A 20,851-nucleotide genomic window follows, 5' to 3' on the forward strand; every position below is an offset into this window, starting at 1 on the left:
CTGTACTCCTTTCGTTTTTACGTTTGTTATATTCTGTGTTCTTTCTTGTTGCCATCTGAGTGATTTAATTTTGATGCGATCTGTCAGTTTTTTTGTGCGGGGTGGTGGGGTTTGGGTTTGATGTTCTTGCGGTTCACCTGATTTATTTTTCTGCATGACGCGGCCCCTTTGATGCTCTTGTTGCACGATGTAATTTGGGGTGATTTGTAAGTGTTTGTTTTGTGGCGGGGGTTGATATTTTTCTTTGAACTTCAATGGTTTCCTTTGTTTTGTGACTATCTGGAGAAGATGAATCTCAGAGTTGTATACTGCATGCATACATTGATAATAATGAAACTTTGAACCTTTAAGGAATCTCTTCCTTTCAGCAATGTAGCAACTGTTCCACAATCCACAACTGTTCTCTTCCCCACATACAGCCATTGAGTCATAGAAAACCATAGGATAGAAACAGTCCCTTTGGTCCATACAGACCGTGTTGAAACGTTTAACTGCACAGTTCCACTGATATGCAATAGGACCATAGCCCTCCATTCTCTACCCCCACATCCAGGTATATCCAAATTTTTCTTGAACATTGAAATCAAAATCACATTCCCCACCTGCGCTGGCAGCTCATTCCACACTCTCATCACTCTCGAGTGAAGTAGTTTCCCCTCATGTTCCCCTTAGAGGGAACCTTTCACCCTTAACCCATGACCTCCAGATGTACTCTCACCCAATCTCAGTAGAAAAAGCCTACTTGCATATACTCTATCTATACTTCCAATAAATTTGTTTACCTCTATCAAATCTCTATCAATCTTTTATGTTCTGGGGAATAAAGCTCTAACTGATTCAACCTTTCCTTATAACTCAGGTCCTCCAGACCCGGCAACATCCTTGTACATTTTCTCTGTACTCTCTCAACATTATTTCCATCTTTCTGCAGACCATGAACACAATTAATAATCCACTTTCAATGAATTAAGGACCTGCATTCCCAGTTCCCATAGTGTTGCTTCCTCTCAAACCATGCGTCGAAGTACCGTAACATGTGATTACATTGTGAAGTCTGACTTCAACGCACACCTTTCTTATTCACAGTAAAGTGTGTCAGCAAGTGATGAAAGCCAATATAAGGAAACAATCATAAATTTGGCTTTGATAAACATCTCTAAATCAGGAGCAAAGACAACATTCCACTGAACTACAAAGTGGTTCACAAAGGCTAATACAAAACCAAGAAATTCCCTAATTGGACTATACCCCAGAGAAAACATTACACCTTCCCTAGTTACTCCCTTTGATTTGACAGAACTGAGAACTTTCCACAAGCAGAAAACCATTAAGGACTTTCCGAATGAGCTCAGAAGAAATCAGGCCAGAGATTCAGTCTGTTTGCCCATTGGAGCTTATAGTTGTTGAGAATGTACTTTAATTGATTAAGTAGACTGACAAGATCAAAACTGGGATGCATTGTTACAGACCGGCAAACAAAAACACCAATTAACAAAAAACAAATGCTATTTCTGAATGAACATACATTTTTAGCATGAAAACTTATGAGTTCAGGATATAATTTGGAATCTAAGTACCTTAGGAGTTCAGAAAAGTAATTTCAGTAGAGCAGCAAGTTTACAGTTATATGTGCTGTAAAGAAATGGTACAGTAAAGATTGTAAAGAAACAAGATAAGTTGTTCATAGAGCAATAGCTTTATAGAGCATGGAAGTGGGCTTCTTCATCCAGCTTGTCCAGGCCAAACAAGATGACCTCATGAGATGCATTTGGCCAATGTCCCTCTAAATAGTGGTTAGTATGAAACTATAATTTTATTATTTTTAAAATTTTGTTGAAGAACAACACGGAACAGGCCCTTCTGGCCCTTTGAGCCGTGCTGCTCAGCAACACCTGATTTAATCCCAGTCTAATCATGAGACAATTTACAATGACCAGTTAACCATATGCCTGTGGAATGTGGGAGGAAACCCAAGTACCTGGGGGAAACCCTAACGGTCACAGGGAGAACGTACAAACTCCTTACAGGCAGCGACAGGAATCGAACCTGGGTCGCCTGTACTGTAAAGCATTATGCTAATCACTACACTACTGTGCAGCTCGGGGTGTCATAATTCAGAGTTCAAATCCAATACCAACTGTAAGAAGTCTGTATGTCCTCCTCATGGACTGTGTGGGTTTCCTCTGGGTGTTCCAGTCTCCCCCCACAGTCCAAAGACGTACCAGTTCATAGGTTAACCCTGTTCCACTCATTACCTCAATAAATAAATAGATAAACCATTGGCTTGCAGTGTTACCCAGAGCCACTTGGAAAGAATTCCAGTCCTAGTAAATGCCATAGCCCCAGATGCCATTTGTTCCCACGATTAATGAATCTGGAAGATCGCAGAGTGGCTTTGTATCTAATTGGCCTTAGAGAGTTGACTTGATTCCAAAATTGGCATTCTCAGCCATATTAAAAATAACCAGCTAGTTTTCCCACCCAAAGGATATCATTATAGGTGCTGGGGAATATAGGAAGTCTTCACAGACAGCTACTGGGAAGTTGTCTAAACTGTTGCTAGCGTTCTCCAGTTCACAGTATGTGAAGAGGTTATTGAAGTATATGAAGAGGTTATTTGTTTAACATGTGACAATGCTTCAATTTCATTCTCTAGCTGCTCGCAATAATAAACCATGGCTAACAAGAGAAATCAATGCCAACATAAAAGCCCAAGAGAGGGCATAAAATAGAGCAAAGATTAGTGGGAAGGCAGAGGATTGGGAAGCTTTTAAAAACCAACAGAAGGCAACTAAAAAATCATTAAGAAGGTAAAGATGGAATATGAAAGTAAACCAGCCAATGATATTAAATAGGATACCAAAAGTTTCCTCAGATACATAAAGTGTAAAAGAGAGGTGAGAGTGGATATCGGACCGCTGGAAAACAATGCTGGAGAGGTAGCAACAGGGGATAAGGAAAAGGCAGATGGAATGAATAAGCATTCTGCATCAGTCTTCACTGTGGAAGACACCAGTAGTATGGTGGAAGTTTCAGGTGTCAGGGTCATTAAGTGTGTGAAGGTACTATTACTAGAAAGAAGCTTCTTGGGAAACTGAAAGGTCTGAGGTAGATACTGTAAGTCACCTGGACCAGCTGGTGTACACTCCAGGGTTCTGAAGGAGGTAGCTGGAGAGATTGTGGAGGCATTAGTAATGATCCTTCAAGAATTACTAGGTTCTGGAATGGTTCCAGAATATTGGAAAATTGCAAATGTCACTCCAATCTTCAAGGAAGACAGGAAGAAGAAAGGAAATTACAGGCCATTTAGTCTGACCTCAGTGGTTGGGAAGATGTTGCAGCTGATTGTTAAGGATGTGGTTTTGGAGCTCGTGGAGGCACATGATAAAATAGGCCATAGTCAGCATGGTTTCCTCAAGGGAAAATCTCGCTTGACAAATCTGTTGGAATTCTTTGAAGGATAGACAAAAAAGAATTGCTTGATGTTGAATTTTCAAAGGCCTTTGACAAGTTGCCACACATGAGACTGCTTAACAAGCTACAAGCCCATAGTGTTACAGGAAAGATGCTAGCATAGATAAAGCAATGACTGATTGGCAGAAGGCAAAGAGTAGGAATAAAGTGAGCCTTTTCTGGTTGGTTGCCCATAACTAGTGGTGTTCCACAGGGGTCTGTGTGGGACCAATTTTTTAAAGTTATATGTCAATGATTTGGATGATGGAATTGATGGCGTTGTGGCCAAGTTTGTGGACAATACGATGATAGGAGAAGGGGCTGGTAGTTTTGAGGAATTAGAGAGGCTACAGAAGGACTTAGACAGATTTGGAAAATGGGCACAGAAATGGCAGATGGAATATATTGTTGGGAAGTGTATGGCCATGCACTTTGGTAGAAGAAATGAACATAGACATAGAAATTTACAGCACGTTACAGACCCTTCAGCACACAATGTTGTGCTGACCATGTAACCTACTCTAAAGACTGCCTAGAATTTCCCCAGCACATAGCCCTCTATTTTTCCAAGCTCCATGTTCCTATCTAAGAAATGTTGAATATTTTCTAAATGGAGAGAAAATTCAAAAAACTGAGGCGCAAAGGGACTTGGGTGTCCTTGTGCAGGATTCCCCAAAGTTTAATTTGCAGGTTGAATCTGTAGTGAGGAAAGTAAATGCGATGTCAGCATTCATTTCAAGAGGACTAGAATATAAAAGCAAGGATGTAATGTTGAGACTTTAGAAAGCACCAATGAGGCCTCACTTGGAATACTGTGAGCAGTTTTGGACTCCTTAACTTAGAAAGGATGTGTCAAAACTGGAGAGGGTTCAAAGGAGTTTCATGAAAATGATTCCAGGATTGAATGGCTTGTCATATAAAGAGTGCTTGATGGCTCTGGGCCTGTATTCACTAGAATTCAGAAGAATGAGCGGTGACCTAATTGAAGCTATTGAATGGTGAAAGGCCTTGATTGAGTGGATGTGGAGAGGATGTTTCCTGTGGTGGGAGAGTTTAAGATCCTAGGACACAGCCTCAGAATAGAGGGGCATCCATTTAAAACAGAGATGTGGAGGAATTTATTTAGGCAGAGAGTGGTTAATCTGTGGAATTCGTTGCCACAGGCAGCTGTGGAGGCCAAGTTCTTATGCATATTTAAGGCAGAGTTTGATAGGTTCTTGATTGGTCAGAGCATGAAACTATATGGGGTGAAGGCAGGAGACTGGGGCTGAGAGGAAAAATGGATCAGCCATGATGAAAAGGCAGAGCAGACTTGATGAGCCAAATGGCCATATTCTGCTCCTGTATCTTATGGTCTTATAAAAGTCAATCTCTTAAGAGAACTTGTATTCAAATACTCCTTTTTTATTCTAGCATCTTCCCCTTTCCTTTTGAGTCCCAAAGGTGTGTGGTGGTGGGGGGGGGGGGGGGGTCTCGGCCAGAAGTGTTGACTAGTTATTCATTTCCATAGATGCTGCCTCACATGCTGAGTTCCTCCAGCATTTCACACGTATTGCTTTGCATTCAAGTGGAATGTTTTATGCATATGGGTTCTCTTACCCAGCATCCTGGAACACAGAACAGTACAGCACAGGAACAGGCCCTTCAGCCCACAGTGTTGTGCTGAACACCTGCAGAAACGATTGTCTCAAAGCTCAGCTTATTCTGATTCAATGATTTCACCTTGCAATATTTTGTTTCTTATTGGTCTGCATATGCCGTGTACTATGCTTTGATAGTTGTTTTAGGCTCTTATCCAGCCAATAGATCAATGTATTGAGGTACAGTGCAGATCGATCTGCACCGCCCAGCAAAACCTCAAGTTAACCCCAACCTAATCACAGTGCAATTTATAATGACAAATTAATCTGCAAACTGGTACATCTTTGGACTGTGGAAGGAAACCAGAGCACCCGAGAAAAAACTAATGCATCACTCGGGGAAAACATACAGGTGATGTCAAAATTGAACTCTGAACGCTGAGCTGTAACAGTACCGTGCTAATCGCTACGTTACCACGGCACCAAAGGACATTCTTTAGGTCCTCATCCAGCCACAGATTAACATTAATGTCACAATGCCCAAGGTACTTTCATCTCAGCTAACTTTCTAATGGAAGAAAAATAGAAAACTGTAAATATATATGCCTTCTCATAGTGAATTACGATTAGCAATGGTCCACCTACCTTTCTCCAATACTTTCTTCTCAGTTGCTGCTGTTTCTTCTAGTAGAACCTTGTTCATGTAAATATACTCCTCTTCACCAGCTGTAATTTTCAAAGTATGTATATATTACCATATATTACCTTTAGATTCATTTTCTTGCAAGCATTTACAGGACAATAAAGAAGTACAATATAATTTATGAAAAACTTTACATTAACAAAGACTGGCAAACAATAAGCAAAAGACAAATTTAAGCAATAAATTAGTTCCACTTCAGATGGGAAATGGGCTTTTTAAGAAGCAAATTAAAAAATAAATGGAATTCTACTATAAAAAGTGCATCTGGAAAAATAAAATATCATTCGAACTGTTAACTTACTCTTTACAACAGACTATAGACAAATTATTTGTTTATATATGTTTCAGCATTTTACGCTCTGTGGAAGTAAACAGGGTCTGTACCGTGATTAAGATTGTAAACATGCAAAGGGCATTCTTACAAAATATTTCATGAACAGAATAATTATCATTTGTGGTCTATTTCAACATCAAGGTGGAGACAGACTGATAGAACTCATCAGAAAAGTATCCTCCTGCAACGTTTGAACGGCAGGATTTGTAACCTCTCGACCTTTTGACAGACATGACACAGTTACCAGACTGGCACTAGTCATCACAGCAGCCCTACCCTGCTCTTACGTCTGATGTCTCCACTGGATCTTTTGATTCCCATTGAGATCAACTGATAGCATTCTTTTCTGTTAAGAGATTGCAGGTTCAAACTCCTTTCCACAACTAGCATTGGAAGATCCCCAAAACACTATTTACAAAAGTACTCCCGAGACTGCTGACAAGTAATCACCTGTCAGCCAACGTTACCACTCACTTATCTAGGATTCAGTTGCGGAACACTATTGTGCAATATAATCTCTAATTTTGTCTGCACAAAATTCACAATACATAAAAAATAATTGAAGTGAAACTACCGAGAAATCTCCCACAGATGTCACAAGCCGTAATATAAATACTATTTTTTTCTGAATTTGTCTCACAATCTTGCTCTTCCAGTGCACATTGGAAATTTGGAGCAAAATATTGGAAGCTGCTGATTGTTTTTTATTGCCAGGAAATAATATGCATGATGTATACAGTTTTTGTATTTTTCTTCTTGTTCATGAATCCTACTCCATTTGATGCTCTTCTAAAGGTGTGTCTGCTAAACAATCTAGTGTAAAGCTGGCGCCTGCATACAACGCTCCTTCGGTTGACATCTTCTGGATAAATCACAAAGCCATTTATTTCACTTCTTTTTCATCAGATTTTCATCTTGAACGTGTTTCTGGAACTGCTAGAACCTGTGATTTCCAATTTGCAGATCGACTGAACAATCCAGCGCCTTGCTGTTTCTGAGAAAACTTGGGTAGCAATGAACACAAATGTTGAGGAGAAGAAAGGTCATGAGCCGATGCTCAACTCCATTCCTCTGATTAAAGCAACGAGGAAGACTCAAACATCGAGGGAAATATGGAGGGCGAGTGCTAATGGCTTTCTGATTGCTAGTGGAAACACTCGGTGAATATTACCGAGGTTACTGCATATGGATTTTGGACTATGGACTGCAGACTTCTTTTTCTGTCTTATGGTTTTTATATTCTGTGTTTTCGCCATACTTTCGTGTTGTTTTTTGTGTAGGGAAGGGGTGTTTGGGAGGTTGATGACTGTGTTAGTGGGTTTGCTGTTTCTCTCTGAACTGAATTCCGTGGTTTCTCTTTGTTTCATGGCTATCTGGAGAAGAAGAATCTCAGAGTTGTATACTGCATACATATTTTGATAATAAACAAACTGTTAAAGCTTAAAATGACCCAGGGATTGGACTTCTCTGCATAATCCTAACATCCGAAGTATCCTATATGGAAATTGTTTCATTTAGAATCCAAGGGGATGAATATCTTGTGGGCAGTTTTCCTAGAGCTGTGGCTTAAACAAATATGGCAAGGGGATGGGAGCCAGTATGATGGAGCTGAGGATGATCCGGCAGGTTTACAAGTAGATGATGTAATATGTAATATAAAATGATGGAATATTTAATATGAATGTAAGGAAGGACAAGCCAACGATTGGTTACAACTGCAGATACAGCAAAGAGTTAAGTTGTACCACAGAGGCAAAATTCATAAGGGTGAAGAATGCAGGACTGAAGGTGCTGTATTTAAATGCATGTAGCAGCTGGATTAAGGTGGACAAATTCATGGCGCAATTGGAGATTGGTTGGTATGACACTGTAGGCATCACTGAGTCATGGATGAAAGAATGTCATAGTTGGGAGTTTAACAGCAAAGGATACAATTTGTATTGAAAGGCATAGGTGGTGGTGTGGCTCTATTGGTAAGAGATGGAAAGAGGTGACACAGGGTCAGAGAATGTTGAATCTTTGTGGGTGGAGTTAAGAAACTGCAAGGATAAAAAGAACATTATGGGAATCATATCTATTTGGCCTCCAAATAATAGCCAAGATGTAGGGCAGAGATTGCAAAGGTAACTGGGAAGGGCATGTAATAAGTGTAATGTAATAAATTGTAATAGAGGACTTCAATATGCAAGGGGATTGGGAAAATCAGGTTGCAAGAGGGGGACTGTATTGTCCCGGTACCGAAGAAACCACAACCAAAGGAGTTGAATGACTTTAGACCTGTTGCCTTGACGTCGCACGTGATGAAGACCATGGAGCGGCTGATAATACAGAATCTGAGGCCACAAACCAGGCACGCCCAGGATCCTCTTCAGTTTGCGTATAAGGAGAAGGTGGGAGTGGAGGATGCTATCACGTATTTGCTGCACAAATCTCTCTCTCACCTAGAGGGGGTCAGTTGTGCTGTGAGGATTACATTCCTTGACTTCTCTAGTGCCTTTAACACCATCCAGCCCAAGATCTTAAGGCACAAACTAACGGAGATGGGAGTAGACTCTCACATGGTGGATTGGATAGTGGACTACTTGACAGATAGACCTCAGTATGTGCGGTTGGGAGACTGTAGGTCTGACATGGTGGTCAGCAGCACAGGAGCGCCGCAGGGAACCGTACTCTCTCCGGTCCTGTTCACCCTGTACACATCAGACTTCCAATATAACTCGGAGTCCTGCCATGTGCAGAAGTTCGCTGATGACACGGCCATAGTGGGGTGTGTCAGGAATGGACAGGAGGAGGAGTATAGGAAACTGATACAGGACTTTGTGATATGGTGCAACTCAAACTACCTGCGTCTCAATATCACCAAGACCAAGGAGATGGTGGTAGACTTTAGGAGATCTAGGCCTCATATGGAGCCAGTGACCATTAATGGAGAATGTGTGGAGCAGGTTAAGACCTACAAGTATCTGGGAGTACAGTTAGACGAGAAGCTAGACTGGACTGCCAACACAGATGCCTTGTGCAGGAAGGCACAGAGTCGACTGTACTTCCTAAGAAGGTTGGCGTCATTCAATGTCTGTAGTGAGATGCTGAAGATGTTCTATAGGTCAGTTGTGGAGAGCGCCCTCTTCTTTGTGGTGGCATGTTGGGGAGGAAGCATTAAGAAGAGGGACGCCTCACGTCTTAATAAGCTGGTAAGGAAGGCGGGCTCTGTCGTGGGCAAAGTACTGGAGAGTTTAACATCGGTAGCTGAGCGAAGGGCGCTGAGTAGGCTACGGTCAATTATGGATAACTCTGAACATCCTCTACATAGCACCATCCAGAGACAGAGAAGCAGTTTCAGCGACAGGTTACTATAGATGCAATGCTCCTCAGACAGGATGAAGAGGTCAATACTACCCAATGCCATTAGGCTTTACAATTCTACCGCCAGGACTTAAGAACTTTTTAAAAGCTATTATTAATGCTTTTTGAGATAGTGATTTAGATGCATATCATATTTTTTACTGAGTTAAGTATTGTATGTAATTAGTTTTGCTACAACAAGTGTATGGGACATTGGAAAAAAGTTGAATTTCCCCATGGGGATGAATAAAGTATCTATCTATCTATCTATCTATCTATCTATCGAATTTGTTGAAGCCTACGAGATGGCTTTTTAGAGCAGCTTGGGCTCAAGCCTACTCGAAAAGTTTATCTTAGATTGGGTGCTGTGTAATAACCCAGATCTTATTCGGGAGCTTAGTGTAAAGGAACCCTTAGGAGACAGAGATCATAACATGATTGAATTCATGCTGTAATTTGAGAGGGAGAAACATAGGTCACATGTATCAGTATCGCAATGAAATAAAGGGAATTACAGAGGCATGAAAGAGATAATGCTGAAGCTTTACAAGAGACTAGTCAGGCCGCACTGTATTGTCAATAGTTTCAGACCACTTATCTCAGAAAGGAAGTGTTGTCATTGAAGAGAGCCCGGAGGAGGTTCATGAGGATGATTCCAGGAATGAAGGGGTAACATATGAGGAGTGTTTGGCAGCTTTGAACCTGTACTCACTGGAATTTCGAAGAATGTGTGGGGATCTTATTGAAACCTTATTGACAGGACTAGATAAGGTGGATGTGGAGAGGATATTTCCTCTGGTGAGGGTATCCAGAACTAGAAGGCATAGCTTCAAAATTGTGGGGTGACTTTTATAACAGAAGTAAGGAGGAATTTCTTTTAGCCAGAGAATGGTGAATCTGTGGAATGCTCTGCCACAGACTGCAGTGGAGTTCAAGTCCATGGGTCTATTTAAAGTGGAAATTGATAGATTTCTGATTAGTTGGGGCATCAAGGGATATGGTGAGAGGGCAGGTGTATGGGGTTGAATAGGATCTGGGTGGAGTGGACTCAATGGGCTGAGTGGCCTAATTCTGTTTTTATATCTTATGGTCTTATTTAATGAGTTTGTGGGTGGAACAGAGGTACAAACACAACAGCTGATACCCTCACATCCACTAATGCTAATTATCAAAAATACATTTTCATCCATTTATATTAACAATTAAAAATAGCTTACATGTTTAAACACTATTTATATCATTTGTAATTGACGATGAACTGAATTCAGCGGAACTCCACCACGGATGATCCCAGGCCTGGCTACGAATGGAGTAGGGTTGGACATCCTGCTAGCTACCTCACCCTGTAAAAACCCAGAGCTACAGAAATACCAACAGAAGCTCCAGCGTCTTCAGTCCTGTGAGGGGAAGGATCTTTGCCCGAAGACGTATGAATGTTGAAAGCAAAAACCGCAGGGCAGATCAACCTTTTGTTTGCCCAGGACATGGGACTCTGGTGAGCTGTTGTTGGCAGCCTATACTCTGGTACTGTAGTAGTAACAGGCTTCAGAAGAGAAAGATAAAATCAGTTGGCAGTTTATCTGAACTAAATGTTCACCTTCTGTTCAATCTTACATTTTTCTGCTTCTGGTTATACTCTAGCAGAACCCTGCCACTTTTAACTCTATGGTAAAGACATGGGGGAGTGGTGGCGATGGTCCTGATTCTGCACCCTATGACCCCACATTATCTATTAAATGTCCTCCTGGAACACACCTACCAGCATTCCATCAATATACACATCTTCACTACCGTCCTTCCGTCAGTTACATGTATTTTTCATTCCATTTACCTCCTGAATCCCTTTTTTCACCTACTTGCTGACTTTCCGTGACATGTGCACAAGGAATATAGGGAATATAGATCGTGTAGAACATTAACATTCTCCAATCTCTCAACATCTAAAAAGTTCTTTGTTTCCAAGTTTATTCCCTAAAGTAGTTAGCCTTACATTTTTCCTACCTCCATGATGGTGGTGGGGTGGAGATACATCTTTTCCAAAGGAGATATAAGGTCCCCCTTCCCTCCGCTAACCTACAGGTCACACCTGGGCAAGGTGTAGCACCTGCTTAGCTCTCCGATCAGGGTCATGTGAAGCCATGGGGAGCAGGTGGTGGATGGTCGTATGAGTCTGCAGGATGGTTGCATTTTCTGGGGGGCGAGGGTCATCGTGCCTCCCCCTGGCCGTTCACAGATTGTGGAGGAAATTCATGAGACTCACCCATGGGTGTCTCGAATGAAAAGCCTTGCAAGATCCTACGTCTGGTGGCCCAGAATGGATCAGGATCTGGAGAACAAGGTAAAATCATGCACGCAATGTCAGACCAATCAGAACATGCCACCACCAGCTCCTTTGCACCCAAGGGAGTGGCCAGTCTACCCCTGGTCTAGGCTACATTTGGACTTTGCTGGCCCTTATATGGGACAAATGTTTCTTGTAATGGTAGATGCGCATTCCAAATGGATCGAAGCTCACATCATGAGCAACGTCACAGCCCCCTCATCCATTGACCAACTCAGGCAAGTGTTTGCAGTCCACAGGTTGCCCGACACTCTGGTCACTGATAATGGCCCGACGTTCACCAGTGAGCTGTTTGGTGAGTTCATGCAGCAGAACGGCATTCATCACATTCAGACGGCCCCTTTCCACCCAGCCTCAAATGGTTTGGTTGAGTGGGCTGTTCAGACAGTGAAGGAAGGCTTGAAGCGGATGACAGGGGATTCTCTTAGTACCCGGCTTTCACGTTTCCTGTTTAAATACCACCTCACTCCACAGACTACGACTGCACGCTGTTGGTAGCAAGAGGTGGGATCCGGGGTTGGCAGGGTCTTTACTTCCGCTCTTTTTACTCCCAGTGTGCATTGTATATAGTTCTCCACCCATGCCGCACGAGGTACCTGGAAACCTCTATATTGTAAATATCATTTGCCGTCCCAGATAAAGATGCTTTTTTGGCCATCAAGTTGTCGAGTGGTCTTTTTGTAAAGTAGAAGTTACCACAGAACCTACTTGATTTTGTTCCCAGCACTTGAGTTTGTTCTTGGGACTTCCTTATGGAAGTTCTCTTTAAGTTTCTAAGCAAACTTCAGAATCAAAATCAGGCTTAATATCACTGGCATGTAATGAAATTTGTGTTTTGTGGCAGCAGTACATTGCAATGCATGATTATAGAAACTGTAAACTACAAAAAGAACTATTAAGTGCAAATAGAGAGGAAAAAATACTGAGATATCATTAAAAACACAAAATGCTGGCAGAACTCAGCAGGCCAGACAGCATCTATGGGAGGAGGTAGTGATGATGTTTCGGGCCAAAACCCTTCATCAGGAGTGAAGTCTGCACTCAGTCTTTTTGAATTTGATTAGACATGAGTATTAAATCAAAGTGTGCAAATGGAATGAAGGTCAGATAGGCCGTGATATAACTTAATGTTGAACCTGTCATCATAGGTAGAATCATGGGTAGATTATGTTGCTGTAATTCTAGAAATCTTATAGTAGAGGTTTTCTTATACCAAGTCCTCAGACAATGAATCCAATCATAGCAACTTATTTTGCGAACGTTACAACAAACATTAACCCAGATAAGTGTGAAGTGGTTCATTTTGGTGGGTCAAATATGATGGCAGAATATAGTATTAATGGTAAGACTCTTGGCAGTGTGGAGGATCAGAGGGATCTTGGGATCCAAGTCCATAGGACGCTCAAAGCAGCTGCACAGGTTGACTTTGTGGTTAAGAAGGCATACGGTGTATGGGCCTTAATCAATCATGGAATTGAATTTAGGAACCGAGAGGTAATGTTGCAGCTATATAGGACCCCGGTCAGACCCCACTTGGAGTACTGTGCTCAATTCTGGTCGCCTCACTACAGGAAGGATGTGGAAACCATTGAAAGGGTGCAGAGGAGATTTACAAGGATGTTGCCTGGATTGGGGAGCATGCCTTATGAGAATAGGTTGAGTGAACTTGGCCTTTTCTCCTTGGAGTGAAGGAGGGTGAGAGGTGACCTGAAAGAGGTGTACAAGATGATGAGAGGCATTGATCGTGTGGATAGTCAGAGGCTTTTTCCCAGGACTGAAATGGTTGCCACAAGAGGGCACAGGTTTAAGGTGCTGGGGAGTAGGTACAGAGGAGATGTCAGGGGTAAGTTTTTTACGTAGAGAGTGGTGAGTGCATGGAATGGGCTGCTGGCAGTGGTACAACTTTGTGGGCCAAAGGGCCTGTATTGTGCTGTAGGTTTTCTATGTTTCTATACAACTAACATGGTATGCCAAGAATCATGCAAATCTGCAGGGGAAGGTGGGATCAACTGGTGCTTACTGAAGAACACAATAGTTTTGAGGAATATTTTGGGCCACCTCTACTCCTGTTTATTGCATTGAAAATACCTGAATTCTCTGATTTTCATTTCTCACTTACAGATTTAGGCACTCTAAAATATACAGTTTGGGTGGTGGGTTGGAGATACATCTCTGCCAAAGGGGTAAGCCGCTCCTGTTAGCCTGCAAGTCTCTCTTGGGCAAGGGAGATGATGGATGGTTGTATGAGAAGCTGGTGCATATCACAGGTCCTGGTTATACAACCATCGATGCCAGACAGACAATCTCTGAAGGGTATTGATACTGGCCTGGGTCACTAACTTGTAAAGACACTGCCCAGAAGAAGGCAATGGCAAATCGGTTCTGTAGAAAAATGTGCCAATTACAGTCATGGTCATGAGACTATGATCGCCTACATCATACGATATGGCACACGATGATAATGATCACCCCACCCATAAACAGTTTCAGCTGCTTCCATCTGGCAAACAGTACTGTAGCATTAAAGCCGGGCCCAACAGGCCATGGGACAACTTCTTTCTACAAGCCATTACACTTATAAATTCCCATGTCTGTACATTGCGACGGAGTCATACACAAAGATTTTTACTCCCTCACGTTGTGGAATGGATGTAAGATTTAAATAAATTCAATTCAATTCTATGATGAAAATATAGTTATAATTTACTGTAAAAGTTAAATTTCAACAAAAGTGAAATTCCAGTCAAAATGAAATTTAACACAGACCTGAAGAAGTGACGATGGTATGAAGGAGCTCGGATAAGACACATTTTTTTGCTAAGGCTGTGAGGCTGAGGTTTTCATTGTCCAGTAACTTTAAAAAGGTCTCGAGTTCTGTGAGGAGCTGATCCAGTGCTGGAAAAAACAAAAAGAAAATAAATGTCACAATGATATCAAACCACTTCAAGGAAAAAAAATTCCAAATAATTAGTAGTTTTCCAGCATTTGTACTGATTAAAATTTGCCTCAGAAAATGTGTCCCATTGTAAGCCATTTCACTGAAACAACAGAACTTCTGTGACAAACAACGTCACTCTGTGCATGCCTGCGTGACATACAACACACGCAAAATGGTGCCGGAACTCAGCAAGTCAGGCAGCATCCGTGGGAATGAATAAACAGTCGGTATTATGAGCTGAGACCCTTCATCCAGACTGGAAAGGAAGGGGGAAGATCACAGAATTAAAAGGTGGGGAAAGGAGAAGAGGGAGAAGCTGAAAGGTCATGAAAGAGAGGGGAGGGGCACCAGAGGAATGTGATAGATGGGTGAGGAAAAGAAGTAAGGGGCGAGAGTGGGGAATACAGGAAGAGGAAAGGAAAACAATTCTGGAAATAGATATTGATGTTCATGCCACCAGGTTGGACAGTGCCTACAGTAGATGGAATATGAGGTGTACGACATACACCAATTTGTCTATTGTGCTGTTGAATATATGACGACCTCTAACTTGATGAAAGGACTCAATTAAGCATGTAACCGCATATAACAGGTTTAATATCACTGACTAATACCATGAAATCTGTTGTTTTCTGGCACCAGAACAGTGTAATAAATTTAAAAAATACTATAAGTTGCAAAAACACAGACAAAATGCTGGAGGAACTCAGCAGGCCAGGCAGCATCTATGGAAAAGAGTACAGTCGAAGTTTTGGGCCAAGACCCTTCATCAAGATACAACATTTGCAAATTTTCTTGTATGAGTTACAATCTGATATATGTATATAAATTAAATAAATAGTGTAAAAAGAGAGTAATTATAGTGAGGCAGTGTTCATGGGTTGTTCCTTGTTCATTCAGAAACTAGATTTTAAATATTTTATATTTTAAAAAGTTAACTAGAACACCATTACGCATTTGGTTGGCAGGGTACACCTCCTTACCAAAGGAGATGTAAAGCAGTCCTTCCCTCCACCAGCCTGCCGATCACCCTTTGGCAAGGTGTAGCCACCCCCTCCTCACTCGATCAGGGTCATGAGAAGCCATGGGAGCAGGTGGCAGATGAACATATGACCAGTTGGTCCATATCACAATTCCTGGTTATGCGACCACCGATGCCAGGGAGACAACCTCTGAAGATTATTGATAATGGCTGGGCTCACCCATCTTGTAAAGACACTCTCCAGAAGAAGATAATGGCAGACCACTTCTGGAGAACAATTTGCCAAGAACAATCGTGGCCACAGACCATGATCGGCCACATCATACGACACCGCACATAATAATGATGATGATAAACAGTGAGTTAGTGTTCATGGGTTGTTAATTTTCCGTTCAGAAACTAGATTTTAAATATTTTATATTTTTTAAAGTTAATTAAAACACCATTATGCTTTAAAATCATTGAAAGTAAAATAACTGAAGCACCAATCTGCATCTATCTTTTCCCACAGGATTAGCAAACCCTTTCATATGGAGTTGGCATGACGACCCTCTTTGGATCCTTCCACGAGGTTCAATGCAATGGAACAGATGGTTAGGTCCACCTGCATCCACCCTTCAGTTCACTTCGGACATTAGTACCCCACCTCAGACGCACAAAGGTGTGAGATTTACTGGACAAGTGCAGCTGATAGCCGATGAGATAACATTATAAGGCCACCCTTTCCTTAACATGAATAAAAGTGTGGAGCATTGCTTCAGCACTACTTGGAACACTCCATAACCATATTTTTTTGTCCCAAACTAATTGTTTCTTTATGTTGCTGTCACTGGGTTTTCAGCCCTCACTGTGGAAACTTATAGGGGACATTATAAGAGCTCTGTAGCGACCAGCTATGTTTATAAAATAACATCTGGACTTCTCCAGATGTCTTTGCTGGCTGCAGTTACAGTCAATTGGAAAGAATAAACTGATCTTATTCTGGACATGCATTTAACATTTCATAGAATTCTGATTTCTTCTGTTAGTCATGATACTCATCGTGCATCTGACCTCTTCAACCAATATTTTGTTATTCCTTTGTTTAATGGACAAATAACATGCAAGGGAATTACTAATGGACACATTAATTTGTGATGTATTTTATCATGGGATGCAAGGTTCATGATCTTCGTGTTTCTCTACCAACAAAATTATAAATTAGTTGCAAATAATTTCATGACAGAATTCTAAGCCAATTTCTGCTGGATAAAGAACACCATCCAATATACACACCCGATGATGTCACTAACACCTTAAGAGGTGACTTCATGTTTTCGTGTGGACATTCAACACAGTACTAGAGCCACAAAAGGCACAAATTCAGTTTCTTTTTCCAATTTAAAAACGTTGTCATTTTTTAAATTATTGCTATAGGAAACTTGCACTCATGGTTCATAAATATGGGTCATAATAATGTTTTAAAAATCCATTCATGGCCATCTGAATATATCTTGCTGCAATATTTACATAATCAATATTGTATTAGAACAAAAAATATAAAATACCCAGAAAGAACAGAGGCCCCGTAGTTATCCTCCTTCCCCTCCCTGCAGCTTTTGGTTCTGGTCTCTTCCCCCTTCTTTCTCAGTCCTGAAGAAGGCTCTCGGTCCAAAACATTGACTGCTTATTCACTTCCACAGATGCTGCTGAGTTTCTCCAGTGTTTTTTGTATGTTGCTTTAGATCAAAGGTCAATTAATAGATCCTCATCATTTCTTTTAATAGTAACCAGCTACAAAATTATGTATTAGGGAAATGTTAAATAATTGAATGAACCTCTTTCATGTGCACATGGTAGACTCTGAATCAGGGATTACAGAAATCACATGCATTGAACACATAGCAGTCGATTACACAAATGTAAATTTGCTCTTGTTTTCCCTAATACTGATGAAGTCATGATCTCAGCTTTAAAACAAAAGCAACTTGTGTAAGTAATGGTGGCCATGAATTGAGTGGTTTATGTCTGACTGGGGTATGGCCATCCTTATTTGGTTCTGCTTTGTCTCTGACCCCAGGCTCATGTGATTGTTCTTAGTTGCTCCCTGAAATGACTGAGCATACCTGAGGGCCTCCATTGGTCAAGGCAACCATGGGTATTGTGCCCTAGCTGTCCATGTGATACGCATGCCAGGGCTATGCGATTGTGGACAGCAAGCCGTTGCCCATGCAGTTGGTGAATCCAAAGGAACAACAGAGACCAATACAGTTTGGCACCAGTGGCGGCATAGAAGTTGCCAGTCTGTCAGTGGAGGATTGCCTTAGGGACCCTACCTCTGGTTTATTCCTCAGGGTTTACTTCCTAAGCCTCACCTATGAGTGGGTATTTTTTTCTTTCACGAAGGAAATTTAATACAGATTTTTTCATTTCCAAAGGAGATTTAATACAGATTAAAAGGCTGTTTTTCATTGCTAATAGTTTTAAGTCTAGAGGAAAAATATAACAAATATTATCTGCCTAAATTTAGTAATATATAGACTGATAGATTGACAAAATGTGCATCAACTTGCATTTCTACGAAGGATGCTAACTTCCTGTAGCTCGGACCAGATATTCAGAAGCATTTACATTCTTGGATATGGATGAAGAAAATGAAACTATTCAAACAAAAAAAGGTAAAACTGGCTTACAAAGGAACATCTAACCTTTTGAGCTCTCTTTTATCAGATACTATGAAGGTGCACAGCATTCACAGAAGACTGTAATGGTTTGCAGAGGGGTCTGGACCAGCTGGAAAAATGAGCTGCAAAATAGCAGATGGAATTTAATGCGAGGTGTTGCTCTTTAGTAGGACCAACCAGGGTCGGTCTTAGACAGTGGGGAGTGGGAGGAGTGAGGAGGCACTGAGGAGTGTTGTAGAACAAAGGGATCTGGGAATACAAGTCCATAATTCATTGAAAGTGGCATCACAGGTAAATAGGGTCATAATGAAAGCTTTTGACACATTGGCCTTCATAAATCAAAGTATTGAGTATAGGAGATTAAGATGCTATGTAAGACATTGGTGAGGCCTAATTTATAATACTGTGCGCAGTTTTGATCACCTATGTACAGGAAAGTTGTAAATAAGGTTGAAAGAGTACAGAGAAAATTTACAAGGATGTTGACAGATCTGGTGGACCTGAGTTATAAAGAGGGATTAAATAGGTTGGGACTGTATTCTTAGAACATAGAAGATAGAGAGGAGAATTGATAGAAGTATACAAAATTATGAGGGGTATAACAATTGCTAATATTACTCCGCTATTAAGAAGGGTGGGAGGCAGCAGAAAGGAAACTATAGACCTGTTAGCCTGACATCAGTGGTTGGGAAGTTGTTGGAATCGATTGTTAGGGACGAGATTACGGAGTACCTGGAGGCACATGACAAGACAGGCCAAAGCCAGCACGGTTTCCTGAAAGGAAAACCCTGTCTCACTAACCTACTGCAATTTTTTGAAGAAATTACAGGCAGGAAGTTGGTGACGAGTGGTGTTCCACAGGGGTCTGTGTTGGGATTGATTCTTTTTACATTCTGTCAATGATGAGGATAATGGAATTAATAGCTTTGTTGCAAAGTTAGCAGACAATATGAAGAAAGGTGGAGGGGTAGGTAGTTTTGAGAAAGTAGCGAGGCTACAGAAGGACTTAGACAGATTAGGAGAATGGGCAAAGAAGTGGCAGATGGAATACAGTGTCAGGAAGTGCATGGTCATGCACTTTGGTAGAAAAGGTGAAAGGGTTGATTATTTTCTAAATGGACAGAAAATACAAAAAAGCTGAGGTGCAAAGGTCCTGCATGTCCTTCTGTGGGATTTTCTAAAGGTTATTTTGCAGGTTGAGTCTGTGGTGAGGAAGGCAAATGCGATGTTAGCATTTATTTCAAGAGGGCTAGAATATAAAAGCAAGAATGTAATGTTGAGGCTTTATAAAGCACTGCAGAGGGTTCAAAGGAGGTTCACGAAAATGATTCCAGTATTGAACGGCTTGTCATATGAAGAATGTTTGATGGCTCTGGGCCTGTATTCACTAAAATTCAGAAGAATGAGGGGTGACCTCATTGAAATCTATTGAATGGTGAAAGGCCTTGATAGAATGGATGTGGAGAATCCTAAGGTGAGACAGTCTAAGACCAGAGGACACAGCCTCAGAATAGAGGGGCATCTGTTTGGAACAGAGATGAGGAGGGATTTCTTTAGCCAGAGACTGGTGAATCTATGGAATTGTTTGCCACAGGCAGCTGTGGAGGCCAAGTCTTTATGTACATTTAAGACAGAGGTTGATAGATTCTTGATTGGTATGGGAATGGAGGGATACAGGGGGAAGGCAGGAGATTCAGGCTGAGAGGAAAATTGGATTAGCTTTGACGAAATGGCGGAACAGACTCGATGGGCTAAATAGCCTAATTCTGCTCCTGTATATTATGGTCTTATGGACACAGACCTCATACTCATTCAAACAGTTTCACAGAGCAATGGATATTATGGAAATGAATAGATGGTAGGTTCATACTGGGAACTGATGCTGAGAGAGATTGGCCATGATCATGAATGTAAGAGACTCCTTTCCGATGGCACTGGAATTGAACTCCGAACTCACACAACCCGAGCTGTATAGCATCACACTAGCCACTATGCTACCGTGGCGCCCAAGTTGCAAAAACCTAAAACTTCCAGGGTACAACTGCAATATTATTACTTTTTGAATAAATATTCCCAGATGAATGCAAACTATTTTTGTACCACAGCAAGTGGCTGGCTCGAAACTTTGGAATACATCCTGCTGCTGTATAACTAGGCCCAGGAGGCACCTAATCAGGCAGCCACTGAGCGCACATTGGCGGTCTTTTGCCACTCCGGCCCACCCACTTCAAGGCTTGATGTGTTGAGCATTTAGAGATGCTCTTCTGCACACCACTGTTTTAAGGTGTGGTTGTTTGATTTACTGTCTCCTTCCAGTCAGTTTAAACCAGGCTGGCCACTTTCCTCTGAACTCTCTCATTAACAAGGCATTTTCACCCACAGAACTGCCGCTCACTGGATGTCCTTTTGCCTTTTGCCTCTTGCCTCATTCTCTGTAAACTCCAGAGACTGCAGTGTGTGAAAATCCCAGGAAATCAGCAGTTTCTGAGATACTGAAGCCATCCTGTCTGGCACT

At 41.5% G+C, this 20,851-nt stretch overlaps 1 protein-coding gene across 3 annotated transcripts in view; it reads right to left on the reverse strand.

The window, feature by feature from the left end:
- afap1l2 (actin filament associated protein 1-like 2) overlaps positions 1–20,851 on the reverse strand; it is a 277,116-nt gene that overhangs the window by 118,032 nt on the left and 138,233 nt on the right. For all 3 annotated transcript variants that reach the window (XM_073027807.1, XM_073027806.1, XM_073027808.1), the window contains 2 exons: positions 14,520–14,648; positions 5,679–5,759 (listed from right to left, as the gene is read on the reverse strand). In XM_073027807.1, the coding sequence (XP_072883908.1) occupies positions 5,679–5,759; positions 14,520–14,648 (210 nt within the window). The remainder of the gene's footprint in view (positions 1–5,678; positions 5,760–14,519; positions 14,649–20,851) is intronic.

The sequence above is a fragment of the Hemitrygon akajei genome, chromosome 23 (genome assembly GCF_048418815.1).
Source record: "Hemitrygon akajei chromosome 23, sHemAka1.3, whole genome shotgun sequence".
In the NCBI taxonomy this organism is placed as follows: domain Eukaryota; kingdom Metazoa; phylum Chordata; class Chondrichthyes; order Myliobatiformes; family Dasyatidae; genus Hemitrygon; species Hemitrygon akajei.